This window comes from Podarcis cretensis (genome assembly GCF_951804945.1).
Source record: "Podarcis cretensis genome assembly, chromosome: 3".
Lineage (NCBI taxonomy): Eukaryota > Metazoa > Chordata > Lepidosauria > Squamata > Lacertidae > Podarcis > Podarcis cretensis.
In genome coordinates this window covers 126,006,893-126,030,534 of record NC_137172.1, presented here as the reverse complement: position 1 = coordinate 126,030,534, position 23,642 = coordinate 126,006,893, and the positions used below count along the sequence as shown (strand labels likewise).

Genomic DNA, 23,642 nt, shown 5'->3' with positions numbered 1-23,642 from the left:
TTCCTCTCACCTGGTGTCCAAACAACTCATGCATCAATCACAGCTCTGAAAACACTGAGAGACAGGAGTAGTGAAGCTAGCTCACCATCTCACAGCAATGACTTGGAATTTGCCTACACATTTTGCATTGTATCTTTCCTTCTAAGATATATATCAGCTCAGAGTCCAGACCCACTTCTGACTTGCAAACCCAGCACATTGGTCGCCTCTCTACTTGTTATTAGCAGTCTTGCATGGCCATCCAAGATGGCATAAGAATCCTTCCTGGCCACTAGGGGGCAGCCAAGCTGTGACCTGGTGTGACCCTGATCGGGTGGGAGGGATATGTAATGGCTTCATGAGGCTGAGACACGTATGATGACATCTTCCAGAGATTATACTACCAAATCTCACGAATCTCAGCAAATCCATCTTGCCAGATGTTCCTATCCATTGCACAATTTCTTCACCCTCAGTCCATCTCGGCTGCAATGCCCTGTAAGTTCCCCCAAGCGCACACCCCAACCGTGGGATAGGGGAAATAGATCATCCCCCCTCCAGCAGGCCTTGTCACAGTTTAGGGACCAGGGGTGGCAAGTTATTGATTAAAAAGATAATTTGAGCAGAAAAACAGCTCAAATAAGACATTTTTCAGCAGGAAAATTGCCATGGTGGGAAGGGTTAAGCAGCTCCCACACACACTGTTCCCAGTTGTACCTTTCTGCAGCTGCTTGCTGTTAAGAAGAAAATAAATATGAAAAACATCAGGAAACTTGCACATATCTGCCATGTAACATCCAGTTTGGCTCTAACGAAAATGGTATTACTAAGAAAGCATGAATTTATTCAGATGGCAGTGGTGCAAGAGGTGCAAGAGATGTATTCATTTTCAGAAGCAAAGTAATTCCCTGATATTGGGGGAATGCCAGAAGCTGACTTTTTCACATTTATCAGCCAGTATGGATGTGAAGTGTCAGACTACATAAACTATTCTAAGCAGAAATTATGGAAACAATCCATTTACAGGACGAAAAGGCACATGATTAACAGGGAGAAATGTAAAGTATTGCACTTGGGCAAAAAAAATGAGAGGCACAAATACAAGATGGGTGACACCTGGCTTGAGAGCAGTACATGTGAAAAGGATCTAGGAGTCTTGGTTGACCGCAAACTTGACATGAGCCAACAGTGTGACGCGGCAGCTAAAAAAGCCAATGCAATTCTGGGCTGCATCAATAGGAGTATTGCATCTAGATCAAGGGAAGTAATAGTGCCACTGTATTCTGCTCTGGTCAGACCTCACCTGGAGTACTGTGTCCAGTTCTGGGCACCACAGTCAAAGAAGGACACTGACAAACTGGAACGTGTCCAGAGGAGGGCAACCAAAATGGTCAAAGGCCTGGAAACGATGCCTTATGAGGAATGGCTAAGGGAGCTGGGCATGTTTAGCCTGGAGAAGAGGAGGTTAAGGGGTGATATGATAGCCATGTTCAAATATATAAAAGGATGTCACATAGAGGAGGGAGAAAGCTTGTTTTCTGCTGCTCCAGAGAAGCGGACACGGAGCAATGGTTCCAAACTACAAGAAAAAAGATTCCACCTAAACATTAGGAAGAACTTCCTCACAGTAAGAGCTGTTCGACAGTGGAATTTGCTGCCAAGGAGTGTGGTGGAGTCTCCTTCTTTGGAGGTCTTTAAGCAGAGGCTTGACAACCATATGTCAGGAGTGCTCTGATGGTGTTTCCTGCTTGGCAGGGGGTTGGACTCGATGGCCCTTGTGGTCTCTTCCAACTCTATGATTCTATGATTCTATGATATAATACTAGCATGGTGGTTAAATGTTTAAGATTTCCCCCCCTCATTTATTTTTGCACAGAGAGGGTCAAACAAAAGTAAGCAAACTTTGAGAGACTACAAATATTTGTGACGAGGGGGGAAAGCAACAACCCAGAGCCTTTTCACAGAGGGAAAGACAAAATTTTAAGTAACCTTAGGAGAGTTAATCAAAATAATTCAATACATGCTAATGACTTAAATTGTTGACATTGCTGAAGCAGAAAATAATTTACAAATTAGGAAGCTAAAGTAAAGCAGGAAATTCCAGAGAAAGAATTTCACATTTGCTAGTAAACAGAGAACAAACTGAAGTCCTAATGGAAATAAATGATCATTTGATTATCTAGCTGGCTTAAATACTGCTTTCATTGTCCTAGAAAACGAAAGGGCAGACTGTTGAATCAATAGCTACCTAACATTACTAAGGGCCGCCCTGACACATGTACTGCAATGAAATGAAATGAAAATGTTATGCACAAATTAATTAAATAACCGTATTAACAAAAATATTAAATGTTAACACAATTAGTTACAAGTTACAATTTCACCCGAAAGGGTTCCCAACGAACCATCCTTTTGAAGAACACAGGGCAAAGCAGAATATCTAAGTGCACATGGGCACAGTGTGACCTTTTGTCCTTGACAGCTTCACCCCTGTTCTTTTAATTATTCCAGTGACCTGAAATGCTTTATACTGTGATGCCAATAAAGGTATTTGATTTGATTTGATTAGTTATAAGTTAAATATAATTGAATGTGTGTGACATGCACAAATGATCACACTAAAACCCAAAGCAAAGTTGAAACTACTTCATGAAATTGCCCTATGTCTGCAAAAGGCAGAGCTGCTGGAAATGTTAAAGTTAACATTTAAGGACTCCTGAAAGACAGGCATATGTCACAAGAATCCTATGCAGGCCTGTTTAGAAACAAGCCTCACTGGTGCAATTGGACACACGGCAGCCTCCTCTTCCTGTAAATGGGAGTTCTGTTGTGAAAGAGCCACCGTGGTTGTCTCTTCAGTCTCTCCCTCCCCTCCCCACCCCCAGCAATAGGGGAGTATAGAGTGGCTTGCTTACAGATCCCTGAAAGTCCCATATTCTGCTGTGGCAACCATCTATGCAACCTGGTATGTGCTGCACTATCAATGGGGGCTCCTTCATTTGTGCCCCCATGTAAGATGGCCTTTCCCTACTCAGAAGATCCTTCAGTGGTTGATGCAGCTCCTGGGAACGGCTACTCTCAGTTGACCATGGAGGGAGGGAGGAGCCCCATGAGATGACCTTTCTCCAGAGCTGATTGGGTGGCCCTGTGGCAGCTATCTTTACAAAGGAATCTTACTCATCCACCCAATAAGTTGTTACTATATTGCACTGGATAGCTCAGTTGGTTAGAACATGGTCTGATAACGCCAAGGTTGCAGGTTCAGCCCCCATATAGGACAGCTGCATATTCCTGCATTGCTGGGGTTGGACTAGATTATCCTCAGGGTCCCTTCCAACTTTACAATTCTATAATTTTATATACTAATTCAAGTTAGTTGCATAATACTCAGCAGTCCTACTTGTAATCTCAATTTTATAATAATATTTTAAATTGTATTTTTAGCCATTTTATTTATTTAATCAGGGTTTTAGTAAGAACAGAATGTTACAGATTTTCATACCACTGTCATGTAAGCTACATTTGTGGTTCCAAAGATGCTAAACAAATTTTATAAATGGTGTTGTTTGTGGATGTATTCTGCAGATTTAAAAACACATTAATGAGATTTACAGAAGAATTCTTGCCTAAGTTACTTTGACCTTATCCTGCTCTGTAGACTTTTTTCTTGCTGCAATTTGGACCAATTCTTTTGGGATCAAGTCTCTCGTGCTCTTTGACTTCATTTTAACTATGAATGGCACATTCTTTGAACACTTACAACAGGATTCTATACAGTGTGGATGTGGGATAAGTATGTGAAATAGAGGGAAAATATTGAAATGCTATTCCCTGTCGGTCCAGTCATACATTCTCCATTCCATTTCCCATGCTATTCCTTAGCTGGTTTATCATAAGAGATTTTCTAGCTATGATAAATTAAATCCCACTTTAGAATAGGAATGGGCTTTCTACAGGGTGCAGGGAGGCTGGATACCCAGTTCCACAGCTGTAGACATGAATGTAAAATCTGTTTCCATTTTGACTATGTCCCTGAACAACTGACGTAACTGCTGCGTGGAATTATTTGAGAGTCGTAATTTGACACCAAGGACTAAATCTCAATTGAGCAATAAAAGTTCAATGAAAACTAATTCCACCTTCTTGGGACAGGAAGGTGCTTACTCTTCTTCACTTATTGACTGCATTCAGATGACATGTCGAACCGGAGGGGATGAGAATTTGCCCCACATGCATACACTCTGGCAGAACTTAAGGAAAACAAGGGAAGATGTCTGCTTTGGCCGCAGCAACACACACCTTTGTTGTATCCCCCTTGGACTACTGCCTTGCTCCCTGTATGGGGCTGCCTCAGAAAAGGGCTCTGCGACTTTGTGGGGCTCCCAGAACTGCAGCAGGCTGGCCAGAGACAGCAGGCAACTGGTGGCTGTCTGCTTCCTGGCACAATGCAAAGTGTGGCTTATCACCTATAAAGCCTAATGTGCCATCGGAAAGACCATATTCCTTCATAAGAACTTGCCCGGGCTCTGATCGCTTCTAGGCAAGCCCTTCTCTTGGTCCTGCCATCTTCACAGGCATGCTGGAGTGGGGGGAGTGGGAGAGGGCCTTCTCAGTGGTAGCTGCTACCAGGCAACTTTGGAACTCCCTGCCTAGGGAAGCCAGACTGGCTCCCTCCTTGCTGTCCTTCTGCTAGCAGGTGAAGATCTTCTTGTTCCAGCAGGCTTTGGGGAACTGACCGCTTTTGGTGACTGCTGGTGGCGTGCTGTTTTTGTTGTGCTTGCTAGTTTTAAATAGATCATAGGCATATATGTGTGTATGGTTTCAATTTTATTAATGTTTCATTGTTTTTTAAAGATTGTCTCCCCCCAAAAATTTTTTTTAACTATTCTTATTTTATCTGTAAGCTGTCTTGAGTCCCTTTCAGGGAAAAAGGAAGTATCAAAATATTTATTTATTTATTATCCTCTAACAAATGGCATTCTGATATTCCCATAGGCTGAGGTCACACTGAGGAGATTATTGTGCCATTTTTCTCATGGTGGCAGGTTCCTATTTGTCAGCCTGATAATTATCTGCAAGGTGGAACAAGGCAGGGTAGAAGACGCTCTTTGTAATTAAACATATACATTCCAGACTGCCATTGAAAAATCCTTATTTTAATTGCATAGAGAAACAGAAAAGTCAAATCTTGTGGTTTCAAAGAAATAGCTAGTAATAGATTTCTTTCAAATCAAAGTAAAGAACAAATGGGTTCACATTAATAAAATAATTTCACATAAAATAAATAGTGGATCTAGAAGGCAGATGAAAAGGTATTCAGTATAAATAAGCACTGTGTTTTAGGAGGATGGATCCAATAGTAAAAAGATAGGATCATAAAAACAGCTCACTTGGGAGCAAGGGATGAGGGAGCTTGGGAAAGGCTGATGGAACTGCTATTCTTAGGTGCGACCACAGTTAACTTAACATCTGAATGTTGCAGAAGTATGGGGGTTGTGTTGTTTAGTCGTTTAGTCGTGTCCACCTCTTTGTGACCCCCTGGACCAGAGCACGCCAGGCACTTCTGTCTTCCACTGTCTCCTGCAGTTTGGTCAAACTCATGCTGGTAGCTTCGAGAACACTATCCAACCATCTCGTCCTCTGTCGTCCCCTTCTCCTTGTGCCCTCCATCTTACCCAGCATCAAGGTCTTTTCCAGGGTGTCTTCTCTTCTCATGAGGTGGCTAAAGTATATGCCTGTTGTCTTTGTCCAGGAGTTTTCTTGGCAGGGATACTGGAGTGGCTTGCCGGTTCCTCCTCCAGGTGGATCACGTTTGGTCAAAACTCTCCACTATGACCTATTCATCTTGGCATAGTTCATAGCTTCTCTGAGTTATTCAAGCCCCTTCGCCAGGGCAAGGTAGTGACCCATGAAGGGGAGTATGGGGGACCAAGAGATAAAAACAGTTCTTGCTCTCTACTTATTTCCCCTTCACTTGCTCCTCTGTCTCAAGCATTTGAACCATGTTCTCCCACATCTGAAAATTCAGCACTGTATTTCTTGAATGTGTTTAGGTAAGTACGGGTGTACTGTTCTTTCAAAGACTTCTGTAAAAAATAAAATAAATAAATCTTATATTGTTTATTAGGCAACTACAGAGTTTACAGCATTTCCTTTGTTAATTTTGGGCCTACTGGTGTGACTATACATACAGCCCTCAGAAGGCAAATATTTCTTGAATAAGCAATGCCTGCCATGAAAGTGGAATTCCTTCTCATTGGGGGAGAGGAATGCCTACTTGCATCGCTTACTGGGGCTGATTTTGTCCTTACCATCCATGGTCATAGCAGTGCTCAAAGTTCTGCTGCCAAGAGCACGTCATATTCCTATAAACATTTGAAGAGAGCTCAAATCTCTTTAGAGAAGCTCCCCTGCTGACTGTGTTTTGCTCTGTCAGGAGATGTTTTATAGCTCCAGATTCATAAATGTGTCAGAGGACACCATGATTTTTTTTTGCAGAGCAGATTTCTAACACCTTCCCCAATTGCTCATACATCATAACTGAGAATAGTAGCTCTTTCTCACTTTTTTGCTGAAGGCTGGAAACGTAATACGTTGTTATTAACTTATGTGTTAATCACACCCCAGTCCTGCCTCATCCATTCACCATCAGCGCAATGTTTTTTCTTTCCATGGTTATCGAAGCCCATTCTCTCAGAGACCCATAAAGAGGAACCTGCATAGCAGGTGAAGGAGGGGCACAGAGGCACGGGAGAAGCGGGGTGGAAATGCCGAGCAGTCAGGGGAAAACCCAGTCTGTGCTGTTTAGTCACAGTTTTTATCAAGACTGACACTTGCAATGGGGCTAGTGACTTGAGCACATGTTTGGGACTTTTTTGGGTGGGGCAGACTACACTAAATTTTGCAAATGCTCCCCTTTTGTGATTTTGGGGAGCCTGTAAAGAGGAATAATACTTTCCCCCTCTTAGGAGGGGGTGGAAGCAATAGCCATACGCTCAGTAAGCTCAAGTGCTTCAGCTACAATAGCAGCCACTTTCCCATGCTCCTCCTCAACATGTAGGACAATCACAGCTCCACTGCACCCTCCTGGCCACCCAGAGTGAAGGCAAGGTGGTACAGGAAAGGTTGGCCATGTTCATCTTTGGTGACACTGCCCAAATTCCAGAAGTAAATGGCTATTTAGTATGGTGATGCCACAATATTCACCCTGTGTTCACTGATTGGCTGTTGTGAGGAGGAAGCGGCTGTAGTGAATAATATACATTATTGCTGAAGTGCTTAGAAGTGCAAAAAATGTGAACTTTGAGTGTCTTAATAGATAATATTTTCCACCCAAAGATCAGAATATTTAGTGCAGCCCTAATGAAGTGATATGGGAATTGCTTGCAATTGGAACATACAATGACTTGATTGGCAGGACTTTAGGTAGCAGAAAGAGAATAACTTTTTGAAACCTGTGAGATAGTTTTTATTGTCAGGTGATATAAAAATCTAATAACTAGCCAGCTGAGCAAGCAGCCTGATGAGAGCAAGTACAGCCAAGAGCTGACTTCTACTGGGACTTCAGCGCCTTGGTGCAAGGAGTGAAACATTTGGCTAGGGATTACTAGTTTTTTGTGTTCATGAAAAGCAGAGGTAAAGGTAGATGGTAGAAAAAGTGAGTCATAACAACATTACTGAGAGCCTAACATGTACTGGGACAGTAGCAACATTCCTGTAGTCGAGCCACAACATTTCTTCTGGTTCCATGTGTTGCCTATGAAGGAGTCGTTGGACCCACCTGTTCAAAATATGCTTATGATGCATTGTTCCGAAAACAAAACATCATTACATTAGTTGTGGCTGTTTGAAAGCTCTGGAAATGTAGGCAATCCAGTGCATGTTAGCAGGAAAAAAAGCTGACAGCATTATTTTGTCACAGCTGTTATTTGTAAGTAACTGAACAGGAGGCAGAATGGAGCATGACTGAAAATAATCTGGACAATTATATTCAATGGTTGTGAATGAATAGCCTGTTTGTGTGAAAACGGAAGGAGGAGTATGTTGGAATGGGGTAGGAGAGTTTATACAATTGGCTCTGTATTTCATGTCCCATAATTTAAATATGGATATTATGTCTCATCTGTTGTGAAGATATTTGGTGTACTTTCTTGAGAAATGTTTAGATTCTACTGATTCCATGTACAATATTGTGCTATATATTTATACAAATTCTAAATGCTAGTGATTTCTAAAGCAGACGTTACTTGATCTCCTAAAATGCTTTATACACTAATCTTAAACAAATTATGTAAAAGCCATCTCTGCTGAAACCAACAGCACAGTCCTTACCACACCTACTCAGAATAAAGTCCTACTGAATTCAGTGGGGCTTACTCTCAAGTAGGTTGAGTTATGATTGCAGCCTAAAGTATTTTCACAAAGTGCATTTAAGATTATAGTTTGTCTCCCATCAGCATCCCAGACACAATGTTTGGTTAATGCTTTGGAACTTTGATCAAAAATGGGTTATTTTTACAATTCACATTTTATTCAGCAAGATATTGTTTGCCATGGCCTCTTTTTAGCGTGACTTTTACAAGTTCGTTGTTATTAGTATGAGTGGGCTCTTCTTGTATAATAATTGTTGCTGATGAAAGTGTTACTGAAAGGCATTCAAGGAAGAAAATAATAAAATGGATCATGTATAATGAAAATCGTTATTACAAGTTATATGCAACTGGCTAAATTTCTGGCTTATCTATGAAAGCATCCTTATGAAAGAAAGTTGCAACACAGGAAGTGAAATAGACATGCGTTCTGATATTTCTGTTTTTTCAGTAACCCTTTGTCTTTCTTCACATAAAGTCTTCTGCATCTACCCGAACACTGGGTCAAGCAAGGCCAAGCCCCACCGGCCTTGCTTAGGACACTCCTCATCCCGAGTGCAGCTGGTTTCATTTTGGGATTCAAGATTTCAGATGCTTGCATCATCCCAGTCTCTCTTTTTTCATTCAAGATACAGAAAGACTGGCCTCTGGGGTGCCAGGTGCTGCCTCTCGCTCTGCTGACTTTGGCCGCCTCCAGCTGCAGAATGGTGGGGACTCTGCTCTGAGCTTGCATGTAGGCAATATCATCCCCTGAAGTTCTGTATGCACTGCCAGTTAGTTATGGGGAAGGAAATAGACTGAGGTCCAGCACCGAGGGCCTTCTGGCGGTTCCCTCACTGCGAGAAGTGAGGTTACAGGGAACCAGACAGAGGGCTTTCTCGGTAGTGGCACCCTCCCTGTGGAACGACCTCCCAGCAGATGCCAATAAAATAAGCAACTATCTGACTTTTAGGGAACTTTTTGATGTTTAATGCTGTACTTTGTTTTTAATATTTTATTGGGAGCCTCCCAGAGTGGCTGGGGAAACCCAGCCAGAAGCATGGGGTATAAATGATAAAATTATTATTATTATTATTATTATTATTATTATTATTAGTCTAGTAAACAGATTCCTGGTAAACACTTCCAATTGAACTTTTTTTAAAAAAAGCATTTGATGTTTTTATTTATATTAACACACAAACACAGTTTACACCATACATATTGCACACTACAGCTCAATGTTCACTAAAGTACTAACACACTTCCAAATTAAAGTTATGTTTTTATAATATTCTATAAAAATTCATATTATATTGCAAATTATTTAATTGTGTATGATGTAAATAATCAAATGCCACTTCATTACCTTTTCTGGCCACTTTTCCTTCTGCTTCTAGTTTCCAGAGACAACTTTCATTTGTACTAGCCTCTGGCTTGCTCTGGGGTCTGGTTTCTTTATATAGACCCCTTACTATAAAAATTACCATATTTTTCGCTCTATAAGACACACTTTTTCCCCTCCAAAAATGAAGGGGAAATGTGTGTGCATCCTATGTAGTGAATGCAGGCTTTTGCTGAAGCCTGGAGAGTGAGAGGGGTCAGTGTGCACTGACCCCTCTTGCTCTCCAGGTTTCAGGAAGCTATCCGCAAGCCTTCGGAGCCCGGCGGGAGTTCCCACTGGGCTTCCAAGGCTTGCGGATAGCAGGCAGTAGCCCGAATCCTGGGGAGCACAGCGCTGAGGCACCCCGGGCTTTGGGCTTTGGATACAAGCCTTCGGAGCCCGGTGGGAGTTCCTTCTGCCAAAGGCGCGCGCAGCCTCTCCCGGCTGGAGAGGTTGTGCGTGGCTAAAGAGGAAGCCAAGACAGACAGACAGCGGGATAGATCCCGCTGGCTGTCTTGGCTTCTTTGCTCTGGGGGGGGGGAATACATTTCCCCCCCTTTATTTCCCCTCAAAAAAACTAGGTGCGCCCTATGGTCCGGTGCGCCCTATAGAGCGAAAAATACGGTACCTCAAAGGTAGTTTACTGATAGACGTGTCAAACCTCTAAAACGTAAATTAAAAACACAAATGTCTACAGAATACAACCATGTAAAAGAAGGCTAAATTCCTTTATCAAAATATGGAGCAGTACGAGCTATCAGTTTGTCCCAGCAGATGCTCGCTGCTGAGGTCAGCAGGCCATGTGCTGCGCTGGCCCTGGAGTGTTTTCAGTGCCAGTGCCAGGGTCAGTGGCTGGCTATGCTGCAGCCGACTGCCCCGTGATTCCCAGGTGCCAGCAACCGTGGCTCTCCCCAAGTGCCGCTTGCCTTCGCCTCTTCCCGCTGCCCAGCGTCACAGCAGCTCTCTGGCACGACTCCTCCGCTCTTCCAGCAATGCTCTCCTGCCTTGCCTCCTTCATCATTGCCGCCACTGCTCTCCAGGTCCCTCCTCCTGTGCAGCTCTTGCATGGAGCAAACATCCACCTTGAAACGGTGTGGCAACCCCGAGTGCCTGCTACCTCTCCTCTTACAGAGTCCTCAGCTGCTTGGCAGAGACTCTCCACCTGGGTCTTGGCTCCATTGGTTTCAGGTGCTGGCCTGGCTCTTAATTGGCTTCAGGTTGTAATTCATGCGCTCAATCTTGCACTCCTTTGGACAGGCTGCCCCTGTTGTTCTGCCCTCCAAATACTCCTCCTGGACCTTGGAAACAGTGTGGGCAGGAGAGTTATGTTCCTCCAGGGTCCTAGCGCCCTCCTCCCTGGGTGGAGGGCTGTATGATCTCTCCTTTGCTGTGCTCCTGGTATTCCATGCCCTCATCCACCAGTTCCTCTGACACCTCTCTGTGTTCCACGGGGGTGCTGAGGTCTTCTGGCCTGCTGCCCTCCTAGGGGTCACCCTTGTCCTGCCAGTCCCTCTATGCTGTCAGGTGGCTTCTCAGGAGCGAGGAGTTGGCGAGAATTGCCTCCCACCGACACCCTCCACAACTAGCAGAACGGTGCTGGGTACAACTCTGGACCTCTGCCATGGCACTGGGCTATAAGGAGGACTGCGATGTTTGGACAAGGTGAGGGATTATTTTAATCCCTAATTATCCAGGCATATTAAAATTTGATTCTGCACTACTTGAGCTCATTTATATTCTACATTTCAAAAAGGCATTTTTAATCCTTCAGAATTTGCAGTTTTTTTGTTCCTTTTTCATGTTGTGGTATCTGTTTTGAAAGAAACAGATTTGTTTCTTTATTCATTTCCCCTCATACAACCTCTTTTTCTTTCCCATAAAATACACTACATAAAACATATGCCTTCAGATAGGCATTTTTTATTTTTCTTATCACATCTTCCTTAATACTGTTTTTGCCATGTTTGATACAAATAAAGACAACAATATTTCAGATGATAACTTCTAGCCTACATTAGCTGCATTCTCACTAAAAAGCATCAGCAAAGCATTTTCTTGAGTAAAAGAAATCTCTTATGGGTGATGTGCACCTAAAACTCGCTCAAGCACCAAGAGGGATAGCTAGAGTATGTTTGGCGAAACCTGCCTCCAATAGGCTCCTTTGGGAGGAAGGGTGGGGTATATAACAGCAGCAGCAGCAGCAACAACATTTTTACCAGGCTCACCCAGCTACTCTGGGCGGCTTACAGCACATATAAAAAATTGTAAAACATCAGACATTAAAAAATTCCTGATATAGGGAAAATAATTTTTAAAAAATTAATGATGATAATGATAATGATGATGTAGCATGTGAACTCAGCTGGGTATTATGGCAGAACCTCCCTGGTCTTGGAGGGACAAGACACATTTCATTTGATTTTGAGAGGGGAAGAGTTTGATGCTGTTTCTTTGGCATTTCCTTCGACAATTTGATAGTGACACAACTGCCTTTGTATAATGCTCCATTAAAATTCTTCCTGACTTGAGTAATCCTCATGGGACTATGAGAATCCTGAAAGTTTGGAATTAGTTTCATGTTTACAATTCATCTGATCTGACCATGGGTAGAAACCAAATTGAGAATTATCCAGAAATTCAGAAGGAAAGAAATGCAGCCATCTGGTTTTCTAATCACCCCCCCCCCCACCCCCGGGATTTGTGCAAGTACATGTTGCTAAACAGTTTTAACAATAGGCAGTGGGAAAAACTACTCTCCACTTACTCATAAATGGAAGATTTTGCCTTTTTATAAACACTATTATGTTTACAGCACAAGTTAAATTAATCCCCTGTTCTCATTTTCTTCTCTTGTTCAGCCGAACAATAATGACGTACATAGTTTCATATTTTTATGTAACAATATTATAATACATGAACATGTTTAAACACTGAATGGCAGAGGTTTTCAACCTTTTTGAGTCCATGGCTCCCTTGACCAACTACATTCTTTCTGCCCATGACACCCCTGACCATCATTCGAGGCACCCCAGGGTGCCGTGGCATACTGGTTGAAAACCATTGCTGTATGGCCATCTTGGTTTCCAGTTGCTCTGCCAACCTCAGGTGATTCTCAAGGCACTGATATGGCCTGTCCCAGCCTGTTGGCTTCCTCCTCAGGCTTGTCAGCAGGAAACTCCTTGAGCTCCTCTAACCCATTGTCCTGACCCAGCCAGCCCCTCCAAGATGTCTCCTGGGGACTCAGGACACTAAATGCGATTTGAAAGTCAAGCCTAGTTTCAGCAATATAAGAGCTGTTTATTCTGTTGCTGAGCTGTTACTAAACAAAGCTGTCTTGTTATTTAAATCCTTAGGTCTTGGACAATCTCTTTGGTCTTGGGCAATTACTTTTCTGACTGTAGCCATATTTGGACATTCATCCTCCTTGCATGTCAACAGGTCTGCAGAGGAGAGCAGGATGCCTTTCTAAGCCGTGCCTGATCTGGCACATCACTTTGACCATGCTAACAGCCCTCTGTGAGTGTGTGATCAAAGATCTGGAGAGGGGAGCCTCATTGAATCTCCCTGCATGATTTGGAATCCTGGCTGGTTCTACACTGCATGGAGAGCCTCCACAAGTACAAGAGGTTTTCCATGCCTGGCCTTCGTCCTCCATACATGAATGGAGGCGTGGCAGAATGTGCCAGTGCCAGGGTCAGTGGCTGGCTATGCTGCAGCCGACTGCCCCGTGATTCCCAGGTGCCACAACCGTGGCTCTCCATCCATCCAACATCTTGCTGGGGAAAATAATCTCCTGACAGACAGTTAACTCTGCCACCTTTTAGACTGTGGCATAACTGAGTCTTCGCTATTACATAGACATGTTCAACATGAATAGGTCATGTAGAATCATAGAATCATAGAGTTGGAAGAGACCACAAGGGCCATCGAGTCCAACCCCCTGCCAAGCAGGAAAAACCATCAGAGCACTCCTGACATATGGTTGTCAAGCCTCTGCTTAAAGACCTCCAAAGAAGGAGACTCCACCACACTCCTTGGCAGCAAATTCCACTGTCAAACAGCTCTTACTGTCAGGAAGTTCTTCCTAATGTTTAGGTAGAAACTTCTTTCTTGTAGTTTGGATCCATTGCTCCGTGTCCGCTTCTCTGGAGCAGCAGAAAATAACCTTTCTCCCTCCTCTATGTGACATCCTTTTATATATTTGAACATGGCTATCATATCACCCCTTAACCTCCTCTTCTCCAGGCTAAACATGCCCAGCTCCCTTAGCCGTTCCTCATAAGGCATCGTTTCCAGGCCTTTGACCATTTTGGTTTCCCTCCTCTGGACACGTTCCAGTTTGTCAGTGTCCTTCTTGAACTGTGGTGCCCAGAACTGGACACAGTACTCCAGGTGAGGTCTGACCAGAGCAGAATACAGTGGCACTATTACTTCCCTTGATCTAGATGCTATACTCCTATTGATGGAGCCCAGAATTGTATTGACTTTTTTAGCTGCAGCGTCACACTGTTGGCTTATGTCAAGTTTGTGGTTAACCAAGACTCCTAGATCCTTTTCACATGTACTGCTCTCAAGCCAGGTGTCACCCATCTTGTATTTGTGCCTCTCATTTTTTTTGCCCATGTGCAATACTTTACATTTCTCCCTGTTAAAATTCATCTTGTTTGTTTTGGCCCAGTTCTCTAATCTGTCAAGGTCGTTTTGAAGTGTGATCCTGTCCTCTGGGGTGTTAGCCACCCCTCCCAGTTTGGTGTCATCTGCAAATTTGATCAGGATGCCCTTGAGTCCATCATCCAAGTCGTTGATAAAGATGTTGAATAAGACCGGGCCCAAGACAGAACCCTGTGGCACCCCACTAGTCACTCTTCTCCAGGATGAAGAGGAACCATTGATGAGCACCCTTTGGGTTCGGTCAGTCAGCCAGTTACAAATCCACTGAGTGGTAGCATAGTCAAGACCACATTTTACCAGCTTCTTTACAAGAATATCATGGGGCACCTTGTCAAATGCCTTGCTGAAATCAAGGTAGGCTACATCCACTGCGTTCCCTTCATCTACCAGGCTTGTAATTCTGTCAAAAAACGAGATCAGGTTCGTCTGACATGACTTATTTTTCAGAAATCCATGCTGACTATTGGTGATCACAGCACTCCTTTCTAGGTGCTCACAGACTGTTTGCTTAATGATCTGCTCCAGAATCTTCCCTAGTATTGATGTCAGACTGACTGGGCGGTAATTATTTGGGTCCTCTCTTTTCCCCTTTTTGAAAATAGGGACAACATTTGCCCTCCTCCAGTCTGCCGGGACTTCGCCTGTTCTCCAGGAATTCTCAAAGATGACTGCCAGTGGTTCTGAGATCACATCTGCCAGTTCTTTTAATACTCTTGGATGCAGTTCATCTGGCCCTGGAGACTTGAATACATCTAAACTAGCCAAGTATTCTTGTACTATCTCCTTCCACTTCTACCCCACTAACCAGGTCATCAACACTGGTTAAGACCAGATCTAAAATGGCTGTTCCTCTTGTTGCTTCTCCCACTTTCTGGACAACGAAGTTGTCTGCAAGGCCAGTGAGTAATCTGTTTGACCTTATGCTCTTGGCTGAGTTTGACATCCAGCAAATATCCGGGTAATTGAAGTCCCCCATTACTACTATCTCCCTTCCTTTTGCATGCTTGGCCATCTGTTCCAGGAAGGCATCATCTATGTGCTCCGTTTGGCTTGGGGATCTATAGTAAACTCCCACAATGAGGTCACTGTTATTCTTCTCTCCCTTAATTTTGACCCAAATGCTCTCACTTTGGCTTTGAGGTTCTAAATCTTGGATCTCTTCACAGGTATACACATCCCTGACATACAGTGGTTTTCGTCTTACGAGTCTTGCAAGTTTTTCCCCTCCCCCCGCTTTTTCTAAGCCGCTAATCCGCTAATAAGGGGACGCAGGTGGCGCTGTGGGTTAAAGCCTCAGCGCCTAGGGCTTGCCGATCGAAAGGTCGGCGGTTCGAATCCCTGTGGCGGGGTGCGCTCCCACTGCTCGGTCCCAGCGCCTGCCAACCTAGCAGTTCGAAAGCACCTCCGGGTGCAAGTAGATAAATAGGGACCGCTTACCAGCGGGAAGGTAAACGGCGTTTCCGTGTGCGGCTCTGGCTCGCCAGAGCAGCGATGTCACGCTGGCCACGTGACCCGGAAGTGTCTCCGGACAGCGCTGGCCCCTGGCCTCTTAAGTGAGATGGGCGCACAACCCCAGAGTCTGTCAAGACTGGCCCGTACGGGCAGGGGTACCTTTACCTTTACCTAAGCTGCTAATAGCCGCTAAGCCGCTAATAGCGCTAATCTGCTAAGCCGCTAATAGGGATACTTCGCAAGACTCGTGGAACGGATTATTTTCGTCTTGCGAGGCACCACTGTATAACGCCACTCCTCCTCCTTTCTTGTCTGGTCTGTTTCTCTGAAATAGATTGTATCCCTCCATTATTACATTCCAGTCGTGGGGCTTATCCCACCAGGTTTCAGTGATGCCTATTATGTCATATTTAGTTTGCTGTACCAAGAGCTCAAGCTCATCTTGTTTATTTCCCATGCTTTGCGCATTAGTGTACAGACATTGAAGTCCATTAATCTTTCCCCCGTGTCTCTTATTTAAGGATTTTTTCCTCCCACCACTAGGTCTGTGTGCTGTTTGCTCCATTTGGTCTATGACATTTGGATGATCATCTTCATCAATTGATAGACTCCTACCTTCAGGAGCACTGTCTCCCTCCCCCACATTAGTCAGTTTAAAACCCCCCTGATGAGGTTTCTGAGATTTTTGGCAAAAACATTCCTCCCAACCGTTGTGAGGTGCAGCCCATCGCTTGCCAGAAGTCCATCTTCAAGAAACTGCAGTCTGTGATCTAAGAATCCAAACCGTTCCTGTTTACACCATTTGTGAAGCCAGCTGTTCACTTCCACTATTTTTCCCTCTCTCCCTGGGCCACGTCGTTCAACTGGGAGGACAGATGAGATGACAATTTGTGCATTTAATTGCTTCAGTTTCCTGCCCAGAGCCTCGTAGTCTCTTTTGATCTTCTGGAGGCTATTGCTTGCAGTGTCATTGGTTCCCACATGAACCAAGAGGAAGGGGTATTTTTCAGTGGGTTTTATGATTCCTTGCACCAGTTCTGCCCGAATGCTTCCAAGCCCAATTCAAAGGACTTTTATGTTGTGACTCCCTGTCAGTGGAATGCTCTCCCTTCATTTATATTTTTTCAGTGCCCAGTAAATTTTGATAGATAATGTTTTGTTAATAGTGTCTTGCCCGAGCTTCCTGTGGCTGTTATGGGGTTTTTTCTAATTCACCTGTCTGGGATGGGAGCCAGTTTTGCATTGTCTCCAGTCCTTTCTGGAGGGGCAAGTTCAGAAGGAGGTACTGGGGGTGACACTTGTTCACCTCATGGCCAATGGCATGTGGGGCCTCTCAGGCTTGTTCTCCATGCTATTTTATACATAAAACCACTGTGAAATGTCATCTGGAGTTTTAGGGTACAAAGCAATTAGTAAGCAGGTGACATCACAATCAAAGGAGCTGTATCTGTTTCAGATCAGTACTGATCTCAGTAATGGATGAGCACAAACAAGTGGAAGCTTCAATACAGAGGTACTCCTGGTCAGTTGGAAGGTAGATCAGGGAATAGGCCTGTGTTGGGCGGGGTCATACTACTCATCCAGTTCAGTTTAGATGAACTCCCGGATTCTGCCCTGAACCTGGATGCAGTGGCCAGGAGTGCTTTTGTACAATTGCATCTTGTGCACCAACTGTGCCCATTTCTTAAGATGTCAGATCGGACCATAGTAAGGCATGCCTTAGTTACATCCCAGTTGGACTACTGTAATGTGTTCTCTGTAGGGCTGCCTTGGAAAACATTTGGAAGTTTCAGCTATTCCTGAATGCTGTGGCCAGACTCTCGACTGGGGCCGGTTACAGGGGGACATGTTACTCCCTGTAAAAACAACTTCACTGTCTGCTGGTCCATTTCCAAGCACAATTCAGAGTTCTCATTATGACCTAAAAAGCCCTAAATGGCTTGGGCCTGAGTTATCTGAAAGATTGTATTTCCTTACATGAAACTGCCTGACTTCTAAGTTCCTCAGGTGATCACATCACATTGGTCGCATCAACTTCAGAAGTACGTTGGGTGGTGACACAAAAGAGAGCCTTTTCTGTTGTTGCTCCTAGATTGCGGAATTCCTTCCCAAGAGAAATAAGATTGGCTGCTTAAATAGTGTCTGTTAAATTCTTGAAGATTGTTCCCAGCATGTACTATTTAAACAGAAGTAATGAAATTATTCCTTATAGAAACTGCACAGTTCATGTCTGAGATTCTTGTCTAAGATTACAAGTTTGACCACAAGCATAGTTTGGAAATTTCAGTGATCAGTAGCTTTGAAGGAAAATTATGTTCTCATAATGTTTTTAAACAACAACAACAAAAACCAGATGTTGTTACTGGTGTCTTTAACGCCTCCTGAAAGAAAACATCTGTGTTAAACTTCCTGAACATTCTCGGTCTTGAGAACAACTCCCACACAGCCTGAAAAGGAAGCCATGAGCTGGCCATGCAGTTTTCACTCTTTCCTACGGAGTGTTTTAATGCAGGATACTGGTGCCAGAAACTGTCTTTTCTTTAAGAGCTTAATGAACCAAGCAGCATTTATGTATTTGAAAATTTATAACCCACTTTTCTTTATGAACTAGATTAAAAGCCACTCCCCAGAAAAAGGTCACTGAAAGCATTTGAACTCGGATATCAAGCACTGATTTTTTAAAAGTGGCAAGTGGTGTGCCTTAGCGTTCTGTCTTGTGGCCCCTTAGCAGAGCCAGATTAACTGTCCAGAAAGGGTTGCTAATGGGGTGTCAGCAGAAGTGGGCCCAAGGCACTGTGTGCCACAAAGTCTACTTGGGCCTTCATTTTAAACGCTAGATAAATTAGCACCTCCAGGCTCCAAATCCTGTAGCTCTATGCAGGGCTGAAGAACCAGCTGTAGCTCCCTCTTCTCATGACTGAGTTTCACCTCCATGGGCCTCATCCGCTCCATTACCAGGCCCAGGCAGAGCAGAGTTAGCATCCTGCCATTGTGCTCGGTGGTTGTGTTTCAACTTGCCCTGTATCTCTTTTGACCAATAACATTTCCCTTTCACCTGTTTTGGGTTGAGGTAGCCTAAGGTAACAGCTAGGTCCTCTTGCTCCCTCGTCACATCTCTGAAACCACCCATTTGTTACCCTTTCAGGGAAGCTTTTAATGTTTAACTGACTATTGTATTTTAATATTCTGTTGGAAGCCGCCCAGAGTGGCTGGGGAAACCCAGCCAGATGGGCAGGGTATAAATAATTTATTATTATTATTATTATCATTATCATTATCATTATCATCATCACCATCATTATTTGGTTCCTGTAGAATAGTTTAGTAATTAGGCAAGTTACTCAATAAATTTAGGTGAGAATATTGGGAAAACATGCATGAGTGATAGTTGTAAATCCTATCTAGACAAGTGGCTTGACTAAATTTTTGTAAACCGAAGGAGATGCACACACATGCTTCCTCTTGCCAGGTATGAAAGAGGACCCCATATATTCACAGAGGTCCAGCTGCCATAGATGACAATGGGGAGGCCCAGGTGCCTGCTGGATTCAGGATTGGGGCCAGTGATTCTAATATACACAAGAATAATCCTAAACCAAGATTTTTAAGAGTAATGCTGTATTTTATAAACAAATAGTATATGTTATATTTCTCATTATTCTACTATTGTGATCTTTTGAAACTATTTTATGTGACTTGTGATGTGAAAATTAAGATAAAAAATACTTAGAATATTCAAATTGGTGACATTATATGGTGACATGATTATTTTCCAAAAGATGAAATAGTCTGGGGAAGCATCTGATAAATTAATTTGAATCATGAGAAAGGAGAGGCCTCTTTAGTTGTTTGGATGACTGTCTAATTTACTGCTCACAAACAAGAACATGACTTTTGGGAACTCAGTAGAGAGAATTCCTTAGCAGACACTTTTATGAGGATTTAATGTTAATTTTGACCTTATTTGCAATTTTAAAAATCATTCTAAGGGCTGAATCACCTCCCTGGAATTAGTTTAATTTCCTGGGAGTAAATGTCATATGTCTGGATGACTCAGTTTAAATGAACAGTAAATTACATGACCATTAGACTAAACATGGTAAGATTTTCTTCTTTAGCATTTTAGAAAAATAAATCTGAATTTGCCTTTATTTTTCATGTACAGTGGTACCTCTACTTACGAACTTAATTCGTTCTGGAGGTCCGTTCTTAACCTGAAACTGTTCTTAACTAGAGAACAGAACATTCTTTTGCTAATGGGGCCTCTTGCTGCTGCTGCACCGCTGGCACACGATTTCCGTTCTCATCCTGGGGCAAAGTTCTCAACTCAAGGTAACTCTTCCAGGTTAGCGGAGTTTGTAACCTGAAGCGTTTGTAACCTGAGGTGTTTATAACTCAAGGTATAAGCTTTAATTTCTGGCAGCGAATGAATGCGGCAGTGTCTAAAGGTCCAACATATTAATTAGAGCAGCAAAAGAGACAAATTCTGGACTCCTTTCCACGTATCACCATGCTTAGTATCAAACTGTTTCTTGATCATCCCTAGACCCTCATTATGCAAGGGGGGGGTATGTTGTCACTCTACCTTATGCTTTTATGCTCATCCAGCCCAGAAGGGAAGGGAAACCCAAACTACCCAAACGCAGCAAATCAGTAGGAAAAGTGGCAGGCATGCCCACCACACCCCTAGAAACTCCACTAGTGCACCCCCAACATGGCAAAACCCCAAATGCACAGAGACGGAGGGAGCCAGCCACTCAGGAGGCAGCACCGCAGAAAGAGACAGCCAGGCCAGGGACCTCTAGGGGAGCCTGTGGCCTTGTCTGCTGAAGCACAAAGCACACACCTAAGAGTGTGGAGCAACTGCCCTTGCATTTGGGACCTTTAAGTTTAGAGAAAAGGCAAGTAAGAGGCAACATGGTAGAAGTTTATAAAACTATGTGTGGCATGAAGAAAGTGGATAGAGAAAAGTTTTTCTTCCTCTCTCATAACACTAGAACTTGTGGATGTCCAATGAAAGTGAATGTTGAAAGATTCAGGACAGATAACACAGCGCAGAGTTAAACTACAGAACTCTCCCCCACAAGAGGCAGCCGATGGCCACCAGCTTGGATGGCTTTAAAAGAGAATCAGGCGGATTCATGGAGGACAAGAGGGCGACCAACTGCTATTGGCCACAGGGGAGGCAGCCATGCTTCTGAATACCAGTGGCTGGAAACTGCAGAAGGGGAGAGTTGCTCTTGTTTGTGGCTTTCCCTTTGGGGCAAGTGGTTGGCCACTGTGAGGACAGGAGGCTGGACCAGATGGCCCCCTGGGCAGATCCAGCAGTCCTTCCAATGTTCCTAAGAAAAGCTAGCAAGGGAATCACCATGTCCATGAATAGCTTTGGCACCCATTTTATTGCAACATACTCCTAGGAGCCCTGGGTCAAATCTCTCCTACGGGGAACATTTTGCTCCCCGACATCTGTGGAGTAGTTTGGGCTTCTGACACTGTTTAATGAATACCTGAGATGGCGGAAGATTAACAGTAACTCTTCTCTTGTCTAAATACAACTTCCCAACACAACCTCATCAGACTTATTAATGCACACTTTCCTTTGTGCTTCAGTCCTTCTATTCTGGTCTCATTTTTCATGCTAGAACACATGAGGCATTGCCCATGTAAGGCACTGTCTGTTTATTCAGGATCATATTTCATTACACAAGACATTGCTTTCCTTTCTGTAATATATGGCAACAAGAGGCAGGCTGTTGGTAACCATTTTAGGGACAAATCTTCTTGCCTAAGAGTCACGGTGACGTGGGAGCAGACTAAACTAATGCCTCCTTCCAAGCCTGACCTACTTGCCTACTAAAGAGTCTTGCACTTCAAACTAATGAATTTAGTGGAAGTATTCCTTAAAAGTGCATTTGTGGTTCTAGTTTTCTGGTGTTACTATTGATGTGGTTGATGAGTGCCATCTACAGGTCTATTTTAAAGATAAAACTTTCAAAATGTAAAGGATCTATTTTACTTTTTTATTTTGTATTTTTATGTTGTGACGCACCCTGTGATCTTCTGATGAAAGGTGGTATACAACTTTAATAATAATAATAATTTATCTATTTTGTCATCTGTAATAAATGGCCTTAGCCCTATTCACCTGAAGGAGTATCTCCACCCGCCTCATCCCGCCTGGACACTGAGCTCCCGCTCCAAGGGCCTTCTGGCGCTTCCCTCCTTGCGAGAAGTGAGGTTGCAGGGAACCAGGCAAAGGGCCTTCTCGGTAGTGACGGCTACTCTGTGGAATGCCCTCCCACCAGATGTCAATGACACGAGTAATTATATAACATTTAGGAAACATCTGAAGCTTTTTAAGGTTTAATGTCCTACTATGTTTTTATATATGCTGGAACTGCCTAGAGTGGCTGGGGAAACCCAATCAGATGGGCAGGATACAGACAGACAGAAGAATGCAGGGCAAAGTGGCGCATCTGTGCACGCGTGTAGAGCTGTTTGCACTTCTGCACATGCGCAAAGTGCAATTTAGCACTTCTGTGCATGTGTGAGTGGCAAACCTAGAAGTAACCTGTTCTGGGTTTGCCGTGGACATTCAGCGGAACGGACGCTAGACAAGGCAGACATTCACGGAGGTATTACTGTATATATATAATTATATATTTAAAAACCATTCCCCAGTTAAGTGGGCTTCACAATTCTATACATGTTGCAACCTTATACAGTTACCTGGGAGTAAGCGCTATTGAATACAGTGAGACTTATTTCTAAGTAAACCCGTATGGTAATGACGCACTGGTGTGTACTGTTGAAATGCAATAGCAAAAGAGACTTCTCTGATGCTTGGTCAACAAGCAGAAATACTTCCCTAGAATAAAGTGTGAAAACTAGGGCTTCCTTGCATTTGTTACTCATTTGCACTGCAAAATATTTGGGTGGATGTTACTGTTCAGAGGAATTAGACTTCTGTAAAAATTGCTAGCTTCTTTATTAAGAGAAGCACAGGTTTCTTCACTACTGCAGAGATCAAGTGTTGCATGCATTACCGTAGTTTCTAAAGAATTGTGTTTGTTGTGATTTTCAGGGCCAACCAGGACTTCTTGGGCAGCAGGGATTCCCAGGACCGCCTGGAGTGGGAGGTATCCCAGGACTTCCAGGGCACAAAGGATATAAAGGCGAAAGAGGCCAGCCAGGAATAACTGGACCAAAGGGAGAAGCGGTAATGATATAATTTCCATTAGGCTAACAACTGTAAAGAAAGACTGGGCTTTTTAATCATGTTTCCTTTTTCTTCTTAGGGACAAAGAGGGGTCACTGGTTTTTCTGGTGCAGATGGCATTCCTGTAAGTAGACACTCATTTAATCTACTGAAATAAGAGGGTCTTTCTGTAAATAGTTCAGACTGCTTTCAAATAATCTTTCCATTATGAAAGATCTGCTGCCTATTGAATTCAGTAACATGTAAAAATAGGCCCGCTTTTCTCTAAAACAACCAGGTGGTTGCCAAACATAAATTAAAAACACATCAAAAATACAGACAAAATAAAATGAAGGTTCTTCAAACAGCTCTTGTTTATTCACAGGCCAGAACAGAACTGAACTGAAGGGTTCAGCCAGCCTGCTTATATAGAGCTGTTATAAAACTTATATGTATATAAAAGTTATATGTATATATAAAAGGAGTATATGTTAGAAAAGTTCAGCAGTCCCAGGAATGCCTGCAACTCCGTCTTGTTCTTTGGGATGGGGGCCTGCTGGATACCACAGATCTTGGATGTTGTCGGGTGAAGGCCGGAGGCGTTGATAAG

At 43.4% G+C, this 23,642-nt stretch overlaps 1 protein-coding gene across 1 annotated transcript in view; it reads left to right on the top strand.

Moving 5' to 3' along the window:
- COL4A2 (collagen type IV alpha 2 chain) overlaps positions 1 to 23,642 on the top strand; it is a 213,213-nt gene that overhangs the window by 57,528 nt on the left and 132,043 nt on the right. Inside the window, exons 5-6 of the mRNA XM_079971032.1 lie at positions 22,919 to 23,053; positions 23,133 to 23,177. Of these exons, the coding sequence (XP_079827158.1) occupies positions 22,919 to 23,053; positions 23,133 to 23,177 (180 nt within the window). The remainder of the gene's footprint in view (positions 1 to 22,918; positions 23,054 to 23,132; positions 23,178 to 23,642) is intronic.